Below are 25,999 nucleotides of genomic sequence, written 5' to 3'. Positions count from 1 at the left end.
GCGTACGAATTTCGCGAGTTGAATTAACGATAGAATTAAATCATTGCAAACTGTGTTGGCAAATTGTTTAAACTATAGATTAACTATAGGGAACTATATAGAGAAGTTGCGGTTTTTAATTAAAAATTACCCCGTTAGAATATCAGAAACATCGAATTGGTTTCAGTAATTTTTTTGTATTAGTTAAACTTACTACGTGCTAATTAAGTTACGACGCATTGGTAGCTTATGCGCATAGAATTTACGATTTTACGCGTGCATTAGCGTCCGAAAAGTATTCGCCGTATTAATTAATTCCCTATGGAATTTAATATACGACGACGTTTATGGAGAATTGTTCTCCAACGGCCGCCATCTTGGAACAAGAGAAAACCCGGAAGCTACCAGAAGCAATGGTAAATTCTAATCAAGCTTTTTCAACGAAACAATGGTTATTGTTTCCGTCTCACATTGATATTTAAAGTAAGTATTGAATAACGCTGATAACATCTACTGTGTTGCATAAAATAAGGCTACAATAATTAAGGTTACACTGAAACAGCTGACACGTGTATGAAAGGGACCCCATAGTACACGCTGCTGCTTACGAATGCAGATACAAACGTGCAGTCTTTTAATTATACGAAAAGTGAAGACGGGTAATGTACATACATATATCTTAACGAAGTAATAACGTGTGAGGAAGCAATTAATGGAAAGTGAAATTTGAGGATGTGAATTAGTGGTATGATCACTTTCAAAGCCGTAGTATAATAAGCGATTCTTCTGAAAACAATTTACATAATTCTAGTACATATGTATAATGTACTGTTGCGCGAGTGTCGAATGTAATTTCGAACGATACTGTACTTTATCGTATGGCCGTCAGAATTTTATTCGCGAATTTGAGTTTTCTAAATGAAACAGGTGATATTTCATTATAAAATTAACATTAATATATTCGTATATATATATTAATATATTATTATATTATTATATTATATTATTAAATATATAAAAAAATATATATTATAATATAATAATATATAATATATAATATAATATATAGTTATTATATAATAATATATAATAATAATATAATAATATATAATATATAATATAATATATAGTTATTATATAATAATAATATAATAATATATATATAAAATATTATATTATATTATATTATTAATTCGTTACATTACTATTATTATTGTTATTATTAATGATTTTAAATTGCAAGGCGTGCATTAAATACTTTTGGCAATTCAATGTTAAAAACCGTTTCGAACATGATAAATAAGAATTTGTGAAATAATGACCCAGTTTTCAAAGGAACGCTTAAAGCATCTTTTCGAACAAAATTACTAAATTATCCGCAGAAAATTACGTAGCCGTTCGACAAGCACACAAATCCGCGGCTGTAGACGTTCCCTTTCAAGATACAGCTACTCATCGATCGACTAATCGTCGCGCTAGTTAAAGGAACGCTGATAGCATCTTCATTTTCAATTTAACGTTTCACGATCCAGAAACTGATATTTTTACAGTAATTAAAACATTGACTTAAACATCCTGACATAATTCTGTGATACAGAGACAAACATCGATATACAGATTTATGAGCTCGGTGTAACAATGCAGCATTGAACCTTGGACGGCGATCATTTTTCGAGTAATTATAGTGGCCACGAATGTCTTTACGGTTAATATATCATATTTATATTATATTTTTTTATTATATTTATTTATATTTATTTATATTATATTTATATATAATACCACAAGTCTTTACGGTTAATATTTATTTGTATATCTCTATTTGTGTATCTCTCAGTTTTATTGAGACCGAAGCTAATCCTTTTGTTTGACCCAATATTAACAGCTGGTAATTAAAAATGACTGCCACAAAATTAGAACTTGCAAATCTTGTAACTCTGGGTCAAAATGGACCCGACGCCCGCCAACCGAGGATCAACGTTGCTCCAATTATACACCGTGCCTCGATAAACGATGCTTCAATTGTACAGACTATCTCGTGAAAATACAATAAATTCTCCCTAATTGACGTTCAGATTGTGCACAAAAAAGATATTTTTTTTATAATTATTAGCAATCGATAACTATAAAAACGAGCCGCAAGGCTCGAATAATCGTGTCTCCTCCTCCGAAATTGTCCATTTTTGTGCCGAATCTGTGCATCGGTCAGGGAGAATTTACTCTACCGCCTCAATTATATTATATAGGGTGTCTCTCGAAAAAGACACCGATCAAGTTGCTAGCTAATGAAAGAGTTGTCTTCGTTATTTTGATCGCAGAATGACGGCATTTCGGAAACGTCACCTGATAGCTCGGCGGCGGCGTTCTGAACTGGAACTCCGGATAGATCATGGCAGCGTACGGATGGATCGGCCTCGCTGGCGGGATCCTGCCCGAGATCCCCGTGAAACCAAAGAAACTACCGCAATTTTCTCGACTGGTCACTCGCCACGCTACAGCGCTCACAGTTACCAGAACCACTCCTATACCTGCAACGGAACACGCCTGGTCAGCGTCGGTGCGTGGACACCCAGCGAAATTAAACAACACGCGATCGACCGATAATAGAATCGGTTTCGATCTCGACCATCCTCGTTCCTGCTAAGTGAACGTTCGCATGGCCGGGCACGGGACATCGCGTTCGTACCGGTGCACACGATATTTGTCGTGTTTCCAGGAAAATTGGGAGCCCCAGGTTAACTACGATGCAGACTTCCTGCATCGATAGCGAATGGCAGTATCCTAATTTTTCGTTCGGTAAGCAGGAAATCGGTGTTCTCAAATTCTGTTAAATATTACTGTTAAATTTCTATAATGACGTTAATAATTTCTTTATAGAAATTATTGACGTTAATGATACATTATTGACGTTAATAATTTATATAATGACGTTAATAATTTATATAATAACGTTAATAATTTATATAATGACGTTAATAATTTATATAATATTATTAGTAATTTATATAATGACGTTAATAATTTATATAATAACGTTAATAATTTATATAATGACGTTAATAATTTATATAATATTATTAGTAATTTATACACTTGTATACATTGTTATACATTTGTGTAAAGTATTAATATTAATATATTTACATTATACGGATATTATTATAGTAAAATCATGTGATAACAATTTACATAGATAATCATTAATAATAAATTGATAGAATTAATTGAAAATATTGTAGCGGGAAATTACACAGTCTGCGTTTATCAGCAGATTTCCTGCATCGATAGCGAATGGCAGTATCCTAATTTTTCGTTCGGTAAGCAGGAAATCGGTGTTCTCAAATTCTGTTAAATATTACTGTTAAATTTATATAATGACATTAATCATTTCTATAATGACGTTAATAATTGATATAATAACGTCAATAATTTATATAATGACGTTAATAATTTATATAATATTATTAGTAATTTATACACTTGTATACATTGTTATACATTTGCGTAAAGTATTAATATCATTATTTACATTATACGGATATTATTATAGTAAAATCACGTGATAACAATTTACATAAATAATCATTAATAATAAATTGATAGAATTAATTGAAAATATTGTAGCGGGAAATTACAGTCTGCGTTTATCAGCAGATTTCCTGCATCGATAGCAAGTGGTAGTATCTTATTTTTTTCAGTAAGCAGGAAATGGGTGCTCTTAAATTCTGTTAAATATTACTGTTAAATTTCTGTAATGACGTTAATAATTTATATAATGGTATTAACAATTTATATAATATTATTAGTAATCTATACACTTGTATGCATTGTTATACATTCGTGTAAAGAATTAATATTATTATTATACAGATATTGTTATGTAACATTATTATACGTTTGTATAATAAAATCACGTAATAATAATTTACATAAACAATTATTAATAATAGATTGAAAGAATTGACTCAAAAATTATAGGGGGAAATTACAGTCTGCGTTTGTCAGCAGACTTCCTGCAACGATAAGTGACAGTATCTTATTTTTTCTACAGTAAGCAGGAAATAGCTGTTCTTAAATTCTGTTAAATATTTCTGTTAAGTTTATATAATAACATTAATAATTCATACATTTGTATACATTGTACATTCGCGAAAGTTATTAATATTATTATTTACATTATATAGATGTTGTTACATAATATTATATATTTGTACGATAATATTCCATAATGATAATAATTTAATAATTTAATAATTTAATTGTAGATTGAAAACATTGAAGGGGAAAAGGACAATGTCTAAAACTGCGAGTCGCGTGTGAAAAAGCTAGTTAAATACAACAGGCAGTGATGACGGTGTCGTTACGCATTGTCGTGTGTTCTCACGAAAGTCGGCATACGAGAATAGTGAGAGCTGAGAAAACATCCTGCGGTAGGGAAACGTAATTATCCGAGTTTTCGCGGCTACTTGCACACCCATCGCACACCCGCGCCGATCTTTCCACTTTTCCGCCTCGGCCTCTGGAATTCCTTAACTAAACGCGGCCATTTCTTCGCTCTGCTCGGCGTACAGTTGCCGATGAAAGTGCCCGTCGCACGGCGGCAGGCCTTTGTCAACGCGCAGCCGCCATATTGGCTAATTAAATACACAAAAGGTCCTAAAACTGAATCTTAGCCGGGGCGGGGGGGGGGGGGAGGCTGGGCAAACGTTTGTATCTGTTACGCCAGAAAACACTGGACGAAGGTTGGTCGCTTCGTTCGTAAGAAATCATCGAGTATTGCGCAATGTAACACGATCCGAGCTAGAATGTCGGTCCGACGATACCAACTCGAACACGGAACTTCGTTGCTTGCGGTTATATCTCTGCGAAACCGTCGTCAATGGATTCGCGAGATTTTTCCGGTTGAAACGAGTCCAAACATGACGTACTTTCGACCATGTTTATTTGCAACTTCATTATTTGCAACTATGTGCTGAATAATTAAAAACGATTCGAATTGTGTCGCGTTTCGACTCGTCTCCAATAGACTTGCAGATTAAATTATAATAAATCCAACTTGTCCGATCAAAACAAAGATCAAACGCGACACTTTCCGTCACATTTATTTGCAACATCAGAACTTGCAACAATGTACGGACCAACGTGAAAGTGACCCAAAGTGCGTCGTGTTTGTACTCATTTTAATCAGAAAAATCCCACGAATACGTTGGCGCAGGTTACGCCGTGAAATAAGCAAAATCAAAGACCGTACTTAATTTCTGTTACAATTGTAATCGACCCAGGGGCACTGTAACGTCGTCCTTTATTCGCCGTCCCCCACGGTGGACACCTGCTACGCAAACAAGCGTGTAGCAGTCCGTAAACAAATGGTCGTCCCCGGGCCCGAAGGTCAATCACCATCAAAGAGGAACATTGCAGTAGCAGTTTCCAGTTTGTTCGGTGTAACCAGGTGTCCGGTGACTTATGGACCGGAGTGCGAGCGCAAGGTGCCCGATATAGCGGTGCAGGGGAGGCGGATAGAATGGAATGAGCACATAGAAAGGACGGCGTCGAATGGGACAGACAACATTGCTCAGGATAATAAAGCGTTGGGACGAAGCGAGAAAATAAAGGACAGAGACCCGCGCGCGAGAGATAAAGATAAAGAGAGAGAGAGAGAGAGAGAGAGAGAGAGAGAGAGAGAGAATTGCCCCCGTCTCGCGAGAAGAGCCTTGCATCATGGTCCTGGTAAAACGCGTTAAAACCTCTCATAATCTGAATTCACGGCGTCGCGCGCGGGTCTTTCGAATTTTCCGATAACGGCGCGCATTCCGTTTCCCAATATTAAACTCCCGGCGTTGAATTTCCATCGAAAATATTTTCACCGCTCGACGGCGATCAAATTAAATAGGATCGAAAATTGGAAACCGAAGCCGCGTTGTTGAAACGATTGAAACGTTCAAATTCAATCGGGTCATTGTGGTTCTGTGCGTTTCGAAAACAACGCGACATAACCTCGAAAAGACCCCGATTCGAGAAACGAAACAAGCGACGCGCCGCCGGAGAAGTTTTATCGTCGTTTTCGTTTATTCCGAATTTTCTGCAGCTCGAATCTCACGGTTGCCCCGCGTGTAGGCGTAAGACGTCGGTCTCTGTAGGTTAAAGCTTTCTCCCATTGTGAGAGCCATTCTATGCGGGTCGCAGGTTACATGCCCACGTTTAGAAAGTAACCGTTGCGAGCACGATTCCCCTTCTATCGTCGCGCCGCGAGCGCCGGATCCGACCAACGGGAGGTTCTCTCGCGGTTTCTTGCTACTACTCCCTATTTCATAATTTTTCATTCGCGGCCGTAGGAAAACGCGGCTGGAAAACTGTACGGTCCCCGAGTTTTTCCCCACCGCAGAGTGGATCGAGGACGCGCCGTGATCGTACGGAGTTAACGCGTGCGGCTTCCTGTTCGCTGAGCTGCTCGGTGCCACGTGGCGAGAGATGGAGGGTCATTGGATGCGTCACGAAGGGTGGAGGTAAAACGCGACGCTAAGCGAAATATGATAACCGGGACTCGAGGAAATCGCATTCGTTTCCTGAACTTTCAGACGTTCCTGAGGAATCTGTTTACCTACCGGTGGTCAATTACCTCCGTAAGGTCTCACTGATCGTTAGAGAAACGTGACAAAAATTGCTTCTCGTTCGTTGACTATACTGTGTACGATGGAGAGCATGATCGTAGACTCGAAGTAACTTTTACATTGTTACTGATATCTAAAGGAAATATCATATTTGTATATTTCTGTTTTGTAGTATTTTTAATATAGAAATACAGAAACATGGTATTTTGTTAAGCTTTTTAAATATACAAGGTGTCTCAATTAGAGACGGCCACCTACAGTGCCGCTGTGAATAATCGCAAACTCGAAGTAACTTTTACCGTTTTACTGATATTTGAACAAACACCAAAAAGACCATATTTGCATACTTCTATTTTCTCTTATTTCTGATATAAAAATATACGAATATGATATTTTAAGTTTTCGTTTAAATGTCACTAAAACTGTAAAAGTTACTTTGAGTCTATAATTATTGACACCACTGTGTGTGTAGAGTTTTGTATGAAACATAACCTCTTCAGTGTAAATAACAGGAAATTATACATGCCAAGAAACGTGACATTATGGAGGTGAGCTTTTAATATCTCTTCTACATCGAAAAGAAAATAAGTATCGTCCAGTCTAAGTTGCCGTTATTATCGAAAAATTTAATGTGAGGCCGTCGTTTGTTAAAAATATAAAAAAATATAATGCACTTTATTGCATAAAGTTTTCTCCTAGGGTCTTCTTATTTCGAAAATATGTTACAGCTAAAACAGTTCAGTATCGCTTACCGATCATGAGGAGTGCAACGGCAATGTGATCGCGGCCCGAAGCCCTTAGGGCCCCCAGCAGAGCGCCAGCACCCGCGCATACAAGGCCCACTACGCCCACGCCCAGAATGGACCAGCGTACAGGTGGAGAACCAAGGCCGCAACATTGCTTCGGCACTGCGTCCCTGGAATAGGAAATTCTATACTGTGGTGGTCACTCTGATGGAAATGGAACTGTCCACCCTACAGCCCCAAACTGCCCTGCTTATCGACATTCCCTTTGTCCCTTTGGAATCGAAATACTCAAAACAGTGTGAGAAGTTCAATAGAAAAGTTGTGCAAGTGGAAATTTATCTCAAACAAGAGACCAGTCTAATGAATAAAAATCAGTATATATCTCTAGAGAAAATATAATATAATATAAATATGATATAAATATAATATGAGTATAATATGAATATAATATAAATATAATTTAAATATAATTTATATATGATATAAATATAACATAATTAATCAGTATTTATCTAGAGAAAATATAATATAATATAAATATAATACGAATATAATATTGTAAATATAATATAAATATAATTTATATATAATTTATATATAATATAAATATAACATAATTATATTATAAATATATTATAAAAAATATAATATACAAATATATTATAAATATATCATAAATATATTATGAATATATTATGAATATATTATAAACATATTGTAAAAAATTACTAAACTGCAGATCCTTATGCAAAATCAAAAATCTCGTGCATCAATTGCAACAAACAGAAAATGCACAAACACGTATTCCTGTCTTGAGTAATTTTAGTCAGTTATAAATAATACAAACAAATTATTCAGTTCTCCTAACAGCGTCACTGTTCTCCGTTTCAACCGCCCCGTTTTCGTTGCAAATGCCATGAAATTCGCGGTCTAATAATTACACCTGTAATTTTTCGTTTCACGTGGAATCTCTAAAATACCTAACCCTTTCACCGACGAGCGAATGATAAAAGAAACAGCTCTCTTCCACGTTCATTCACTCTTGCCAAGCAAGCGCGCACTCGGCGCAGAATAGACGCGGCGACTCGACTTTCTAGATGAAAAGATTTCCCAGAAAAACTGAACCCTTTCAAAATGTAAACAAAAGAGACAATGCGAGATCTCGAGATTTCGACAATGCCCGCTTTCCCACCCATCCTAATGTACAAAACACGCGCAGCCCTTTTGAATCGGTGGGAACTGTGTCGAGAATCGTCCCAAGGGACGAGGGAGGAGGAGGGCTACCGAACAGTGAGGCGTCTCTACCTGCCAAAAGCAGAGACGCTGGTCGAGACAGGGAAAGGTAGCCCGAGGCTGAGCCCCCTAAGACCCAGATGCGGCGGCGGAGGGTGCAGGAATCCCCTCGGCGGCGTCACCAACGGCACCCCGGGCGCGGTCGAGGCTTGGCATCCCGGCGACGTTCCCGGATAAGACGGTGGCATCGAACAGGACCTCAAGGCTCGCCGATGTTGCCTGCGCAACCGCCTCTCTCTTCTACGCGCGCCCCGGACACCGTCCAAATCCTCAAGCGCCTCTGGACCGCTTTGCAACGCCAGCTCCGTCTGGGCTTCCGTCGACGTGAACGACCGGCCATTCTCTCGCGGCTCCTGGAACAGTTAGCAGAAACGGATTGAATCGTCTTATCGCGCCGGTGACCGGGTCAATTTTGTCCGGAAAATACATCGGGATCGTTGTTCGAACCATTTAAGCGGCGGAGGATATGTCACGAGAAAATATTGTTTTCGTAATGTTTTTAACATTCTTGATAAATAACGGCTCTTCAATTTCTCCTTATTTCTTCTTGCTTTATGAACTTTCGAGTTATCGGGTATTACAACATTTTTGCAATTTCTTTCCGAAATTTTATCGAGCTACATACGTCTAATAGATTCGGTATACGTATACTATTTCGATCGGGTACACACCTCCTCTGGGACGAATATTTTAGTGAGCACTAAGAGGGTTTAGCGTTCAATTTTTAAGTTAGAGCAATATTTGTTACGTTGACAGCATTATTTACAACGTATTTTGCAACGTTCTACTTGCAAATGGATGACATAAATGGGTTAACCCCCTTGCGGTAGTAGCCGGGTCAATCTCGACCCGCAGTATCAAAACTATTAATTTAAACATTCGATTTTTAAGTTAGATGAATAATTGTTACATTGGCAGCATTATTTGCAATGTATTTTTAACGTTCTACTTGTAAATGGTTGACAAAAACGAGTTAACCCTCTTCCGGTGGTGGCCGGGTCAATCTCGACCCGCAGTATCAAAACTATTAATTTAAATATTCAATTTTTAAATTAGATGAATTGGCAGCGTCATTTGCAACGTATTTTTCAACATTCTACTTGTAAATGGTTAACATAATCGGGTTAACCCTCTCCCGGTGGTGGCCGGGTCAATCTCGACCCACAGTATCAAAACTATTAATTTAAATATTCAATTTTTAAATTAGATGAATAATTGTTACATTGGCAGCGTCATTTGCAACGTATTTTTCAACGTAAATGGTTGACATAAACGGGTTAAGCCTGTTCCGGTGCTGACCGGGTCAATCTCGACCCGATGTATCGAAGTCGTCGTTCGTGTATTCAACTTCTGACAATGAAATTAGATTAAATGATGGCTATATCAAGAGTACGATTTATAAAGAATTTTCAAAGTCCTGCTTCTTTAACAGTTGGTTAATGATTCCTTAATGAAAAGGAAAAAAATATAATAATGTAAAATTACGATAACGTAAAATTGTTGCATTTTTGAATACCACTCAGACACAGATTGAACTTTTAGGACAACCGACCATTACGTCACGTGTATACTATATGTTGTGGTCTTAAACAGATGAAAAGTTAATCACTATGTGACGGTTACTGAGCCTTTTCTAGTTACTATACCAATTTCTACACAATGATTCAATTACTGTGTATCAGTTTCTGTACGCTGATCTAATTACTGTGCTTCAATTATTGTGATCACAGTTCTAAGTAAATAATTCGATAACAAAAGATATTTTTAAAAAATATAAAAAATTCTGTATTAAACTATTTAGCATGATTTATTGTACACGTTTGAAACACACATACGCATATGGGTTTCTTCTCTCCATGTGTGTATTGACGCTGTATCGGAATTTCCTTTGAACTTTACGTGAATTCAAATTTCATGTATAGTTTCCCAATTAAGAAACAGATAGCAGCACTATGATGTCGCAGAAAGATGGCGGATAGTCTTTAGATTCTCGTAACGGATTTGGCAGCACCCCTCGCCCGCTGATAAGCCGAGCGCACGCATTGTCTATCTGATAGGTGGTGGTGAAACGCAGTGAAACATCGCGAAACAGCGCGAAGTGAGAAATAGAAAACAATTAATTCTTCTCGTTATTTCCAAGGTATATCTTACATGTTGCTATGGTAAATTATTCATCGCGCGGTTTATAATAATAATAATAATAATAAAACAAAAAACTACACCGATGAAATCACAGTGAAAACAACGTTTGTATGTAGTGGCCTTAAACAGATGAAAAAGTTAATCTCTGTGTGTCGGTTACCGAGCCTTTTCTAGTTACCGTGCCAGTTTCTGCACACTTATTTCGTTACTGTGTCTCGGTTTCGGTACGCTGATCTAATTACTGTGCTTCAATTACTGCGATCAGTTCTAGGTAAATAATTCGATAACAAAAAATTCGGTAAAAAAATCATGGAATATTCCGCATTAAATTACTTAGCATAATTTATTATATGTACACGTTTCAATACTTTCGGTAATTAATCGGAAAAGAAAGTTAGGTTAGGTGAAGGCACGTGGTTTGCCATGGCAGAGGTTAATGATCAACGCGCCCGTCGAAAAAGGCATGAGAACTTGATCCAGTTCGAGTGCACAGTAATAGAAACCAGACGTAAATTTGTTTCATTTACTGAGTTACTTTATATAAAACAATATATTTAAGAATTATTATTATTACGAATTATTATATAATTATAATATATATTATATATATATATTAATATATATTATAATATATAATTATTATATAATTATTATATATTATTATTATTATTAAGAATTATTATTGCTTTTATGAATGTAATAATTTCTTCGTCTGCGGGTAAAAGCTTATGGAAAGTATCGTTTTTGTATTTTTCTCATCTTTATATGCGACGTTATTCTTCGGTTTTTAACAAGATCGATACAAAAACACATCAAATCGTTAAAAAATTTCCACATTTTATAGGTCTTAAGATGTTAAACTTTTCATTGGATTATTAAAATTACGGATCAAGTTTGATTGAAAATAATCGATATCTTTAATTGAATCATATTGTTTTTAAACATACGTAAAATTATTGCAAGCGTATAGTAACCAGGCAGTGATACAGTAACTGACATAATTTCACTAGATCTGAAATGATTTGAGTTTATTCAGGTAACATTGTCCAGAGCTTATTAAACAATAACTGTAATACTTTTCTTTTTAAATTTTGCTACTGGAGTGACAAAACAAATAAGAAAACTCATGTTTTTCAACTTTTTTATCTGAACCTATAACGGAGATTTAAAAAATACGTTTCGTAGATCTCGGCAACATATTATTGCATGTTGAAAATTTGATCGAAATCGCTTAACGCATGTGTCAAGCTACAAATATTGGAAAGATTTTAAAAAACTGCAGATTTATGACAGTTATTGGTCGAAAGTGTCAAAAATCGTGTAAATACTGCGATCTTTAATTGTTTACTGTTCATATCAAAGTCATCCGATCTCAATGAAGTTTTCACCATGCACATAGGTTATCGACATATGCAAAACGCATTTTTAAAATTTTCAATGTTGGCTCAAGTAAGTTTTTTAATTTTTTTTCTGTCATTCCAAATAATAGCAAAATTAAAAATAGGTATTGTATATAATCCTTCATTCATCTAAATATCTGTATATACTATATATTATAAAGTATATTATAATCTATATATAATCCTTTTCTTTCATTTATAAAATAATCCTTCTTTCATCTTAAAAGAAACTCAAGTCATTTAGTCCAATTTTTCAAATTATCTTAAGTATATGGCCATTACTGTGTACATGTATATGACTATGTATGACTATGTAATTTGATCAACGTTTCTCACTGCCTGTGCCGCGTTTTCATTTATGTCCTTCACCCTTTGACTTACTAATTCTTTCGTTTATTTTGCTTCTCTCTCTCTCTCTCTCTCTCTCTCTCCCTCTCTTACTCAGTCTCTCTTGCTCTCACTCACTTCCTTTCAGTTAAACAAGCAGAGTGCTCCGGACGAAATTCCTCCGTACTATAGGTACAATAGAAGAAATTGCGTGGTAAAGGTGAAACTAATGGGTGCTCGAATAAAACCGCGCGTCCCGAAGTTAAACCAACGTCGCTGTGTAATAAAGAGCACCCGTTGGTTCCACCTCCACCTTGTAATTTCTCCCACTACCGTGCCGAGAAAACGTAAGCGGCGAGCACAGATCATTCAGAACCTTCAACTCCATCCCAAAGACTCTGCTTTCACAGCCAAAATTTTCCCAAATCAGACTGGAACCTATACTACAATCTCCAATAATTTGACTAATTCATTGCATCAGTTCTCTCGAACATCCTAGTGTTGCCAGAGAATTGATGGCGCGAGCAGTGCAGCCACAAAAAGTCGCTACGCCCCACACCGCTGCGCGGGACTCCTACGCATGCGCCGCCTGTCCCCACTCCTCTGCGCGGGACTCCAGCGCATGCGTCGCCTACCCCACTCCTCGCGCAACGACTTTCCGCGACTGCGCCCGAAAGAACTGGAAGTGGGGAGTGTCGCGCCGCACTGCGTTGCTCTCGGCGCCTCCCACTCTTCTCCTCCTCCCTTCGCGATTAGGAAAGTGGGGGGAAGTTCTAGAAGTTCTTACGGCACGGGACACGTACGTTCCTAGTAAAACAAAGCTATCACGTGGTCAACGTAACCTCAAAAAGCAAAAACCTATTGGTGAAATTCAAAGACTCGGCGAAGGAAAAACTAAAAGAAAACAAGTCTCTCGAACTAACGACGACGAACAATAAACAATTTTAAACAATAGGCATAAATTCAACTCGAAGTATCGATATTACATAATTCGAGTACTCGAATTCTAGCATATAAGGTGATTATAAACCTTATAAAGGTGCATTAGGAAAATTCTAAGGTACATTAAGGAAATTCTAAGGTACATTAAGGAAATTCTAAGGTACATTAGGAAAATTCTGAGATACATTAGGTAAATTCTAAGGTGCATCAGGAACGTACAACAAAATTTTGACGTTCCCCAGTGGGGTCGCGGCAAAGGTAAAGAAAAGAAAAAAAGGGCCAAAGAGCCATAGAGCTGTTTATTTGCGGACGCCTCTGCCTCCCATACTATCGCATCCCACTTCAGCGATCCCAGTTAGGGTCTCGCCCCGCGCGGCCGGTCGAAACCGGTACCGCGATCAATTTCAGGCCGGCGATGGGGGTAACGGGCACGGGAGCGGTGCCCAGCGAAGGAGGGAGGGGGCGAGCGTCAACAGAGAGAACGCAGTCGACAGCTCGCCGGCCGTTTGCGCAGGTCGTCGAAGCATCCGGCTGGCGCTTGTCTGCCCAACATGGCGGACTTCGCATTCAAGAATCTCTCATTTCAGGAGAGATACGAGGCTATCGAGAGGCTGGAGAACGGCGGGCTGGTGAAGAAGCTCGCACCGGAATACGGGGTCCACGAGACGACCATTCGCCGAGAAGCTGTTCGGGATCATTGGTCTTGGTGGGGAGCTGTTGGGCGCAGGAAAGATGATTCAGGATCCGGAGCAATCCGTGCTGGAGGACCACGTGAACTTCTGGTTTCAGGAGCTGCGGAAGAATGGCGTGGAGGCGTCCAACGTGGAGATAATGACGAAAGCGTTGAAGATCAATCAGAAGCTCGGGTGTTTGGAGAACTTCGAGGCCAGCGTGGGCTGGTTGTACAGATTCAAACTGCGGTACGGGATCCTGGTGCGCGAAATTATCCGAATGCCGAAGACGAAGGACGAGGTGGCCGCCAGGACGTTCGTGGAGTCGTGCGTGCCCGCGCTGATACAGAACGTAGAGTACGAGAACATGTACAACATAGTCACCACGACCCTGATGTGGAAGGCCATCCCGTCCGAAGCAGCGCCGGACAGCGAGGAGAGGCTGCACGAGAACGCTACGTCGAAGAAGAACAAGATGACGGTGGGCGTGTGCACCAACGTCCTCGGCAACCACAAGCTGGACCCGCTGTTCGTGCACGAGGAGGACGTGCCGAAAGCACCGGGAGAAGAGACATCCGCGGTGTTCGAGTCGCAGCCTAAGAACTTTCTGAAGCAAGACCTGTTCGCGGCTTGGTACAACAACTACTTCAAGCCCGAAGTTCGAAGGTATCAGGAGCAGAACGGGAAATCCGGCACGGTTATCCTGTGGGTAGACAGCAAGCAAGGGGACATGATCTCTGAGGAGATGATGACCGAGGACAACTTTCGGATCCTCTGTCTGCCGCGCAACACGGACTCGCTGCTCGAGCCGATAAAGCAAGGCGTCATCCAGAAGATGAAGACGATTTTCAGGCAAAAGATGCTGCAGAAGATGATTGAACTCGAAGAACAGCCGTCGGGATTCGATGTCCGCGAATGCATGACCATCGTGGTCGAAGCTTGGATGGCGATAAGCCCGTCGGATATTTATTATTCTTGGAAGAAGATGATCGTCAACCTGCCCGAACTGGACCCCGCAAGGAATGAGATCGACGCCGTTTACGGGGAATCTATGGAGGAAGACAATAAGTTCCTGCGCAGGTACATGGATTTGGAGATGGAGAGCGAGACATCTGATGAAGACGAGTACGAGTTGGTCGAGTCCGTCGATGACATTTTAGGGGATGTCTTGAAGCATGAATTACATACGCCGCCGCTCATATCGCCGCTCATATCGCCGTTGTCCTGCTACTCGGACTCTCTGCCCGAAATGACCGAAATGCCTGAAACGCCCGAAACGCCGCCGACTGAGGAGCAGGCGGACGTGGCTCTGTCGATATTGGCCATCTGGTCGAAAAGAGAACCGAACTTTATAGAGATGGCACTAGAGAATATAGGTAGTTATCGCAAGGATTATTGCAAGAAGGAGGATGATAGTAGTAGTAATGCTAGTAGTAGTAATGGTAGGAGTAGTAATGATTGGAGTAGTAATGGTAGGAGTAGTAATGGTAGTAGTAGTAATGGCAGGAGTAGTAATGGTAGGAGTAGTAATGGTAAGAGTAGTAATGGTAGGAGTAGTAATGATAGGAGTAGTAATGATAGGAGTAGTAATGGTAAGAGTAGTAATGGTAGGAGTAGCAATGATAGGAGTAGTAATGATAGGAGTAGTAATGGTAAGAGTAGTAATGGTAGGAGTAGTAATGGTAGGAGTAGTAATGATAGGAGTAGTAATGATAGGAGTAGTAATCGTAGTAGTAGTAATGGTAGGAGTAGTAATGGTAGTAGTAGGAATCGTAGTATTAGTAATGGTAGTAGTAGCAATGGTAGTAGTAGCAATGGTAGTAGTAGGAATCGTAGTATTAGTAATGGTAGGAGTAGTAATGATAGGAGTAGTAATGGTAGTAGTAGGAATCGTAGTATTAGTAATGGTAGGAGTAGTAATGATAGGAGTAGTAATGGTAGTAGTAGTAATGGTAGGAGTAGTAATGGTAGTAGTAGGAATCGTAGTATTAGTAATGGTAGGAGTAGTAATGATAGGAGTAGTAATGGTAGTAGTAGGAATCGTAGTAGTAGCAATGGTAGTAGTAGCAATGGTAGTAGTAGGAATCGTAGTATTAGTAATGGTAGGAGTAGTAATGATAGGAGTAGTAATGGTAGTAGTAGGAATCGTAGTATTAGTAATGGTAGGAGTAGTAATGATAGGAGTAGTAATGGTAGTAGTAGGAATCGTAGTATTAGTAATGGTAGGAGTAGTAATGATAGGAGTAGTAATGGTAGTAGTAGTAATGGTAGGAGTAGTAATGGTAGTAGTAGGAATCGTAGTATTAGTAATGGTAGGAGTAGTAATGATAGGAGTAGTAATGATAGGAGTAGTAATGGTAGGAGTAGGAATCGTAGTAGTAGCAATGGTAGTAGTAGCAATGGTAGTAGTAGGAATCGTAGTATTAGTAATGGTAGGAGTAGTAATGATAGGAGTAGTAATGGTAGTAGTAGGAATGGTAGGAGTAGTAATGGTAGTAGTAGGAATCGTAGTATTAGTAATGGTAGGAATAGTAATGATAGGAGTAGTAATGATAGGAGTAGTAATGGTAGGAGTAGTAATGGTAGTAGTAGGAATCGTAGTAGTAGCAATGGTAGTAGTAGCAATGGTAGTAGTAGCAATGGTAGTAGTAGCAATGGTAATAGTAGCAATGGTAGTAGTAGCAATGGTAGTAGTACGATTTGAGGCTGCGGATTTTATGCGTCTGAAACGGGTAGATCGAATGCCCGACAGGAAGCACGTTTGAAGAATTTGAACTTGAAGTTGTTGAAAAGAAAGATGTAAATGTCTGTATAGCTTCCCAAGTTCGCAATTGTAAATTTGTAAGGAAAAGAATATGTTGCCAGTGGGCAAACGGAAAAATCTCGCCCGCATCTTTTTCAAGAATTGCATATTTTTGTCATAATCGTGTAATATAGTTCAGGAGATGTGTTGAATCTAACGACCCAAGAAACACATTTAAAGTACTTGAGAATACTACTGCGTTCTTTTTAATTCATTCAAGTTATTAGAAAAAATATAAATGATTATAGAGTTCCAGTAGCTTGCAATTAATGCAGTCAATTTTCGATTCGCATAAAAATCGCAGTTCAATGGTCGATAAATTTATAAGCAAACAATATGTTTCTAGAGGCAAACGGGAAAATCTCGCCCGCATCTTTTTCAAGAATTGTATATTTTTGTCATAGTCGTGTAATATAGCTCAGGAGATATGTTGAATCTAAGGACCTGTAACGCCAAAACCTTTTCTGTGACCTCGAGTACCAAAATTAGCTAGAGATAGAACAATAGAGGTCCACCTCTACGAGATTTGCCTCATAACTGTAAGCGCGACACCGTAGAATAGGAAAATAATAACAATAAGAAAACGTTAAGATGCGGTTTAGTTATACTAAAAGCGACGAAGAAAGCGCAAATGTCAATTGAACGCTAGCTTTCTAATAAGGACGGTTTCTCAGGATGTACAAATTAATTTTACCATTAGCATTTATCGTTATAAGTTTTACTCTTACGAACGTTGTTGACATGCGTATTGACTCCATTTAATATTCGGACACTCTTCAAAACGCGATAACTTTTTTGAGGCTAGAATAAACGATTTGATTATATTTTTCGGACGATAGAGGGACTAGTATACTAGACAATGACCGAAGAACTACTTTGTTACAATTTTGCTATTACTTGAAATAACGAAACGAAATAGAAGACTCTCGTTTCTTTAACTTTTTTATCCGAGGCTATAACGAAAATTTAAAAAATACGTTTTACGTCAAGTTACAAGCGTTAAAAGATTGTAATATAGGCTCGGATAACTGTATCATATATTACCTGTGATAAGCTCGGATAAAAGAGTCGAAGAACGGAAGTTTTTTATTTTCTTTTGTCATTCTGAGCAATAGCAAAATTTTAAAAAATCATCATCTATCAAGTGGTTCAGTCCAATTCTAAAAAAGTTATCACGTTTCGAAAAATATATGAATATTAACGGGAGTCACTGTATGTGTACGGATAAAAATATTTTATTTTTTTACTTTCTATACGTTTCCATTATACATTGTTATGTGTATTGTATATATATTCTATATTGTACGGTTACTTCACGCATGTATGTTAATGCATTCCTAATTTTCCATCCGATGTGGGAAAATCTAAGTTAATAAGATATTTTACGTCTTCCAAATTTGCACCATATCCAAATGTAATTCCAAAAAAAAGTGTACAACATCCACCATTAAGATTTCAATTACATATGTATTCTGCTCAGACGAGTACGGAGAAGCACAGAAAGTAAACGAGATTATCGAGAAAAGATCGTCTGAAGACCATTTTCGCGGCTATTTGTGGCCAGAGTTGTATAGAATTACAGTTGAAATATTTGAGGAATTATAACGACAAAGTGATTCAATTACATTATAATTCGATTACATTGCAATTCGTAATACAAATTTACATTCAATTAAATCACAATGTAATTCGTAATTCAATGGGAGTACAATTACAAAATACAAAGCAATTTGGTTACATTAATTACGGGTCAAATTAATTAATTATCATGTAATTGACTTAAAATTACGAATTGAGATGTAATTGAATTAAAATTACGAATTGAAATGTAATTGAATTAAAATTACGAATTGAAATGTAATTGAATTAAAATTACGAATTGAAATGTAATTGAATTAAAATTACGAATTGAAATGTAATTGAATTAAAATTACGAATTGCGAGTTAAAAAATAATAAGAGGTAATAAGAGATTGAAAGAAACCATGTGAAGGTTTCGAACGTCAAGATATATCATTGTCGCGTCATCTATGTACATACTCATCACTTTCATAAATAAGAAATTACAAATTAATATGTCACATGTAAATAATTAAATTTTTTATTTAATTACAAAACGCAGAAATGGATTCACACTTCGTCAAAGTTCTGGTCTCTAATTTGAAGAACTGTATTTAGATTACATTGTATTTCAATTGCATTACATTTCAATTACCACTGTGTTTTAATTACACTGTGTTTCAATTACATTGTATTTCAAGCACACATTGTATTTTAACTACACTCGTGATGGAATTCAACAGCAATCGAATTAACTAAAATATTTGAATTATGTAATTAAATTACAATGTGTAATTGAACTACAATGTAATTGAACTACAATGTAATTGAACTACAATGTAATTGAACTACAATGTAATTGAACTACAATGTAATTGAAGTACAATGTAATTAACTTATGTAATTGAATTAGTGCAAATTGTGGGCGAAATTTGACTTCATTTTTCCAACGAATATAAAATGTTTTCCGCGCGAATGACGCTCGCGTTACTTTCCAACCCCTTGCCATACCATTTTCTTCACAGTCGCAGCGATCAGAAGTTTCTCGAGTGTAATCATTTCTAAGAAGAAAAACGACAATTTACATATATTTATCGCGCGTCTACATCTACTGAAATGTTTAGATACCGACGACGAGAAATCAGAATTTTATTCGGACCAAAAACAAAAACGGAGTATCAATCATACTAAAACAGTTTATTACTAGAAATCTCCATCGTGTGTCAGACTCGTCGACAAGGGGTTAATTACAGGATTATTTAAATTATTTTTAAATTATAATATTATAGATAATATTATAATTTAATAATTATGTAATATTATATCATAATAATTATACACATAATGTGTTACAATTCGTCGGTCGTTTCCTATTATAATTTTATATATATTATAATAATATTAATATTTTAATATTAATATATATTATTAATATACTAATATATATTATATAAAATTAATTGACCGTGATAACTTATAATATTTAAATTATATATTAAATATATTATAAATTACACATTAATTTAAATTTATAATATAATTATAAATATAATTATATATTATTATATAAATATAATTATATTATAATTTCTAACGGTCAGTTTTTCAGAAACGACCGGACACATATCCGAAAGAGCCGTGTCCCGTAAGTGAATAAAATTTGAGTACCTGTGGCCCGCCGAGCTGGTTGGTCCTCGGGGTGTCTGCCGTCGCGCCCCCTACTGTGACGACACTGACGGGTCTCGGGGCATTCTCGGACAGGGCCCCGGCCATCGTACGACACTGCACATCGGACTCCGAGCCGCCTTCCCTTTTGCTTTCACGAGTTCTCTCGCTATCGCGCCTATCCTAAACACCAGTTTTCCACGCTCCGCTCCTATTCTCCCCCCGCGTCCGTTCCCCGGCGCATCGTGATCCGCTGGGTGTACAGACCGTTGTCCTTTCCGCGGCACCTCTTTTCGCTCTCTCGCTCTCCTCTCTCGATCGGGCGGCACTCGTCTCGCTGTTTCTCTCTCTCCTTCTCATTTATCCCGGATTCAAACGTTTCCTTTCTTCGCCGACGACGCCTCTCTTCCGCTTATCATTTCCCCGGCCCCTTTGTCCGTTTCATTTTTCTTTTTCTTTTTTTTACAGTTCGCGTCTCCCTAAAATCGCGCGAGCGCACGGCACGACACGGCACGGCCGTATTTTCCACGGCTTTGTTTCTGTCTTTATTCGCGCCTCACAGACGCGCCATGCGCCCCCTCTCCCCCGTTGTCCATGTGCGCTGCGAAATATCTGTGCCGCCCGCCGCCACCTTTGTGTGTCCGGCAAAGCGCGAAACGTCCGCTTTTGTCGTCCCTCGCCGATCCGCGCGCGCTCCGCTTTAATCTCACATTTACCTCCACCCGTCGCTCTTCAACCCCTTCCACCGAGACGTGTTTCGGACGTCGAATTTCCGCGTTCGCCTCTGCGCGTCTCTCTCTCTCTCTCTCTCTCTCTCTCTCTCTCTCTCTCTCTCTCTCTCTCTCTCTGTTCACTTCTCCCGGTGACACCTGTCCAGAGGTTCGGATAAGCGAGAGTAGCGGCGGAAACGATTGACAGCTTCTTCGAGGCCGAGCGATACCTGCAAGCAGAACACGAGTTTGAGGGTCTTCTCGCAGGGGGTGGCGTTGCCGGTGACAAAATTGCACTCGAAAGGGTGATCGTTCAGACGTCTGAGCGACGCGAGCTTGATGATTCTAACAGTTGCTGCGATTATAGTTTGTTTTTTTAATTAAGTTCGTATTTGTCGAATGAGACCAATTTAATTTTGTTACCTTTTCCTTTTCGCACACACGCACACGGCATTGTCAAGTTTTTTTGTAATTTTTTCATTGCGCGTTTATTTTAGGATTAACCCTTTGCGCTCGAGTGGCTACTCTAAGGCGCCATTGAAAATTGTTATGTTTCGAAGCAATTTTACAAATTTAATACAAATTTGCTTGTATTAAAAAGACTGTAAAATGTGTAGCTGTTGCAAGAGTCGCAAAATTCAATTTCATATGTATAAAATGTGCACTAGATTGTATAAAGTGTAAATATTATAGGTCAGAAAAACTATTTCGAGTTAAAATGGCTTCGACTGCAAAGCGTTAAGAAGTAAGTATACGGTAGATTCTTCCTAATTGTTTAAATTACAATATTATAAAATAATAAATAATAAATTTAGAATTTAAATTACAATGTAATTCGTGATAGCAGTTGGAATGCAGTTACGAATGCAATACGAATTGTAAGTGATCGAATTACGTTAATTAGTTACTTAGCTAATTAATTACTTCAATTGACCTCACGAACCCCTCATTTCCCGGAAGTACCATAATTTAATTTGGTTAATATTTGGTTAATATTAAAAAAATTAAATTTGTCTTATTTTACGTTAATAAATTCTAATCGTTCTTTAGTATTTTAGTATTATTCGTCAAAAAATTTCCGAATTTTTCTATTATTTAACAAACGTTCGTCGCAAGTGAAGATATTATTATAAATTACGTCTACGGGGTTGTATCTCTCCATTAGATATGGATTTTTAAATTTTACGACACGAGTGAAAAGAAATTTTCTAAATCTTTAGATTATTCAACGAACGTTCGTTGCGAGTAAAAACGTCATTTATAAACTACTTCAATAAAATTCACGGGGTTTAGGAGACAGCCGCGCGAAGACGTCTGCAGACATCGCAGAATCCGTAGAACCTCGGGCGGCAGCTCGGCCGTCCCCGCCTTCGATCGCGCAGTATTCCCGTTCGTCTCCTCAATTTTCTTTCTTTTTTTAAATCGACGAACGCGCGTATGCAGACTTTTGTGCCAGACGGTGCACTTCGGTCTGATTTGTTGAAAAACACGACACAAAAGCCGTTATTAAAGTTTATCCGAGAGCTTTCGCTTGTCTGTGCCCCGCTCGGATGCGTCCTCTACGAAGCGGCCGGGGGCTTTATATTCGGAGGGCGAAAAGAGGAAAAAGAACGGCAAAAATGTCGAGACAGGAAAAGTAGACGTCTGAATGGCGGCGGAAGTTAGGAAATGGAAACGCGAGGACGAGAGATGTCCTTTCTTATTCCGTGCTCTACGCGGCTCCGTGCGCCGTGATGGCTCGAATAAGCGACGAGTCTGACGAAATTGACGGAAAATCGAACGCGTCCGATGATGAGCCGGAAGGGAGGTAGGGGCGGCTACGTTTGTTAATAGAAGGGGGAGGGGGGGGGACAGCTAATATCTGCTCGAAGACTGGCAGGGGAACGGACTGAATCCGCATATGCCGCTTTCGATGAAATATAGCACGGGGGACAATATTTGATGTGTATCTTTTTCATTGGCTACCGCGCCGTTAAGGGGGATGAAGAGACCCTGCGAGCGGAGATCTCGGAGATCTTATTTTAGGACCTGGAGAATCGATGTGAACTTTGTGTCGCCGAGAGAAAAAATTAAATTTTCATGCTGCAGTCTGAATTTCTGAAGACTCTGCAAACTATCGTATAAAGATAGAATAAACTTTAGTTTATTATTTTATTATTTAGTTTATTACTTATATACTTATTTAGGTTAACTTGTCGATTAAGATAGATCGCATTATTTTAATTTAAACACGATCGTTTATTTGTCCAAATCGAACGATATACGTAGAAGACGAAAGTTCTTGAAATGCCAGAAAAAATGTTTCAATTTGTTGACACTGTGTTCGCGATATTTTCTGCGAAACTCGTGAAAATGCTTCTGCACGAACGGCGATCGATAAGAGAAGCTTTTATAAAATTGTATGGATTGAATCTAAAATTTAGCAGAAAATGTTAAATTGACAGATTAAATGTTCGATGAAATAAATAAATCATTCTAAGCTATCACTATGTTAATTGTGCTGCTAGAATATATTAAGATTACCGCAAAATACAATAGTTTGTTGGAACAGTAAGTAGACTATAAATATCTTCATCTTCTCATTTAATACAGTATTCGAGAAGTAAACTTTTTTTCTGATGTATTAGTTACACATAGAAATAGCATTTCTCCTTATCCGAACATTTATTTTTACAATATTCTGGTATCCGAACGTTCTATTATCTAATCATCGGACTGCAGATCTTCGCGCAAAATAAAAATTCTTTGCACCAATTGCAAGACATAGGAGAGACGAGCAAAAGTTTCCTGCATTCTTTAATCATTTTAATAAGTTCAAATTAATACATCGGCGTCCTTAGTTTGTTTGCATTTTTACTGTGCTTAATCAACTGTGCTTACCAATTATTGCCATAAATGTATAAAAGCAATTATTGTATCTCATTTAGATACGTTATCCCCTAGAACAGTGATCGTTCGTTCGACTTTTTGCTCTTATCGAATTAGCAATTAGCAATTAACTAGCAAGTTAACACGTTCCGTGCCGAGCTTTTTTTACTCGAATCTTCACACTTTGATATTTTACTAAAACTTGATGTATTACGTGCAATTATTCATTCTCGTACACATAACAACGTAACAAAAACTTATCAACGCCCATTCTTGCGGTGGAAATTGATTCTTCGGTTCTAAATTTCTTGTAAACAATTTCTTCAGTTCACTAAGTAAACATGCAATCGTGTACCATCGATGGTACACGTGGCACGGAACGTGTTAACACTTTATCGTCCGGTCGTGGTTGAGGCTGCCACTCAGTAAGGACTGGCTTAGTCGCGCGCGCATTTGCTCCCAGTACCGGCTAAATTTTCGCTATTCATTGTGTTGTGCTTATTCCTTTAAAAATAATAATAAATAATAATAATTTATAATAATAATATAATAATAATATAATAATAATATTATTATAATAATAATATTATTTATAATAATAATAATATATTATAATTATAATTCATAAGGATATGGGGAGGTCAGCATACAGGAGGTCAGCTACTAACAAAACAGTAAAGAAGCGAAAACCGTCGATAGCTAAAAGTCGATTAATAGGCTATCGGTCGATAAGCATTGGCAATCGAAAAGCCGATTAATAGGCTAGCGATCGATAAACATTGGCAATCGAAAAGCCGATAAATAGGCTAGCGGTCGATAAAGTGTTAAGAAATTACATCGACTGCTGTTTCGCGGCGATTGGCCACGAGGGTTGAACGAAGTTGGGCAACGACGTCGTTGGAAAAATCGGTGGGAACTCTAGGGACGACCTCTAACGGAATAAAACATGGCGCCCGGTACTAACCTAACCGTTAAGTCCGGCTGCGGCGGCGTCGGCGGCGGCGGACGCCGATTTGCGTACCGACCGTACGAACATTGTTATGCTCTCATTTTCTACCCGTCCGCCGCGCAACGACGACTCGACCTCGATATACGGTGAACGCACCGCGAGCATCAATTATCCGCGGAGAACAATCCAGGATTTTCACCGTCGCCGAGCGACGCCGAAGATGAGACGAGCGACCGACCCCCCCCAGACTGACCTGAAACTCTAACTGTACGGCGACGTTTACGTTGCAAATTATCGTCGCGCTCGCTCGCGACCGTTTTGACAAACGGTACTTCTCACGCTCTCGCGGTCTTTCTACGTCTGTAAGGCCGTTCGGCCGAACCATTCAGCCGACAGTGGTCATTGCCCAAGGCACACACGTTTCGTGGAACCCGTTCCCCGCGCGGGCCCCCCTCGTCGTTTCCGAAAAACTTTTCCCACGCGAGCCGCACCGATGGCTTTTCGACGCTTTCTGGAACGCTGGGTTTCCACAGCGACGACGATCGCGGCGACAATGCGACCGGTTCGCGAAAATAATGGGGGGCATTGTTTACCGTGTCTTGGGTCCGGCATTGTTTCACTGAATATGCTAATATGTATGTGTTAAATATATATATAAATATTTATTAAATATATATATATTTCTATTTTATAATAATGTTTTCTTAAATTATATATATATATATATATTATTATATTATAATATATTATAATATAATATAAAATTTATATTATATTATATATAAAATAATATTATAATAGTTAAATATATATAAATATTTTTATATTTATATATATAGAGAGAGATATATATCTTTAAAAATAAATTATAATATATAAATTATAATTATATATAGTATATAATAATATACTATATATAATAGTAATATATAATATATATAATAATAATATAATAGTATATAATAATATTAGTATAGTAGTATATATATAATATAATAGTATATAATAATACTAGTATAGTAGTATATATATATAATATATAAGTAGTATATATATAATTTAAGAAAACATTATTCGTCAATTGGAAGTTTAAATAAAAAGGACGATTACTTGTTACTAGGATCTTCATGGAAAATAAACATTTTCCAAGAAAGAAGAGAAACAGAAGCGAAATAATCAACTGTTCCTTCGAATCAATTTAGATAAGTTGGGAACGACGTAACAACATTACGAAATTCTTCTTATCTCTTTCACAATTTTATATTACAGCTACTCGTTTTTTTCCCCATGAACGCGTAAAATCCGTAGCATACTTGTTACTTATATCGATCTAAAGA

At 37.9% G+C, this 25,999-nt stretch overlaps 2 protein-coding genes and 1 long non-coding RNA gene across 4 annotated transcripts in view; 2 read left to right on the top strand and 1 right to left on the bottom strand.

The window, feature by feature from the left end:
• The window catches only part of LOC117222375 (uncharacterized), a 38,080-nt gene that overhangs the window by 8,251 nt on the left and 3,830 nt on the right, over nt 1-25,999 (bottom strand). The window contains exons 2-5 of the mRNA XM_033474032.2: nt 20,139-21,075; nt 8,639-8,979; nt 7,340-7,503; nt 2,323-2,507 (exon numbers count right to left, since the gene is read on the bottom strand). Coding sequence (XP_033329923.1) covers nt 2,323-2,507; nt 7,340-7,503; nt 8,639-8,979; nt 20,139-20,243 — 795 coding nt within the window. The 5' untranslated portion in view covers nt 20,244-21,075. The remainder of the gene's footprint in view (nt 1-2,322; nt 2,508-7,339; nt 7,504-8,638; nt 8,980-20,138; nt 21,076-25,999) is intronic.
• On the top strand, nt 5,376-7,840 carry LOC117222376 (uncharacterized). Its single transcript, XR_013033554.1, has 2 exons — nt 5,376-7,135; nt 7,316-7,840. It is a non-coding gene; the product is annotated as an uncharacterized LOC117222376 (long non-coding RNA).
• Nucleotides 10,625-18,984, top strand: LOC143259552 (uncharacterized). 2 transcript variants are annotated; one of them, XM_076522448.1, is made up of 2 exons: nt 10,625-10,766; nt 14,025-18,984. In XM_076522448.1, exon 2 carries the CDS (start codon nt 14,170-14,172, stop codon nt 16,810-16,812), a length of 2,643 nt encoding a protein of 880 aa, XP_076378563.1. In that variant the 5' UTR covers nt 10,625-10,766; nt 14,025-14,169; the 3' UTR covers nt 16,813-18,984. The 2 variants fall into 2 exon arrangements, with proteins under 2 accessions (XP_076378563.1, XP_076378564.1); XM_076522449.1 differs by lacking the exon at nt 10,625-10,766 and adding an exon at nt 10,783-11,039.

The sequence above is a fragment of the Megalopta genalis genome, chromosome 5 (assembly GCF_051020955.1).
Source record: "Megalopta genalis isolate 19385.01 chromosome 5, iyMegGena1_principal, whole genome shotgun sequence".
Taxonomy (NCBI): domain Eukaryota; kingdom Metazoa; phylum Arthropoda; class Insecta; order Hymenoptera; family Halictidae; genus Megalopta; species Megalopta genalis.
The sequence above is the reverse complement of the archived record's forward strand: the minus strand, read 5'-3'. Positions and strand labels throughout refer to the sequence as shown.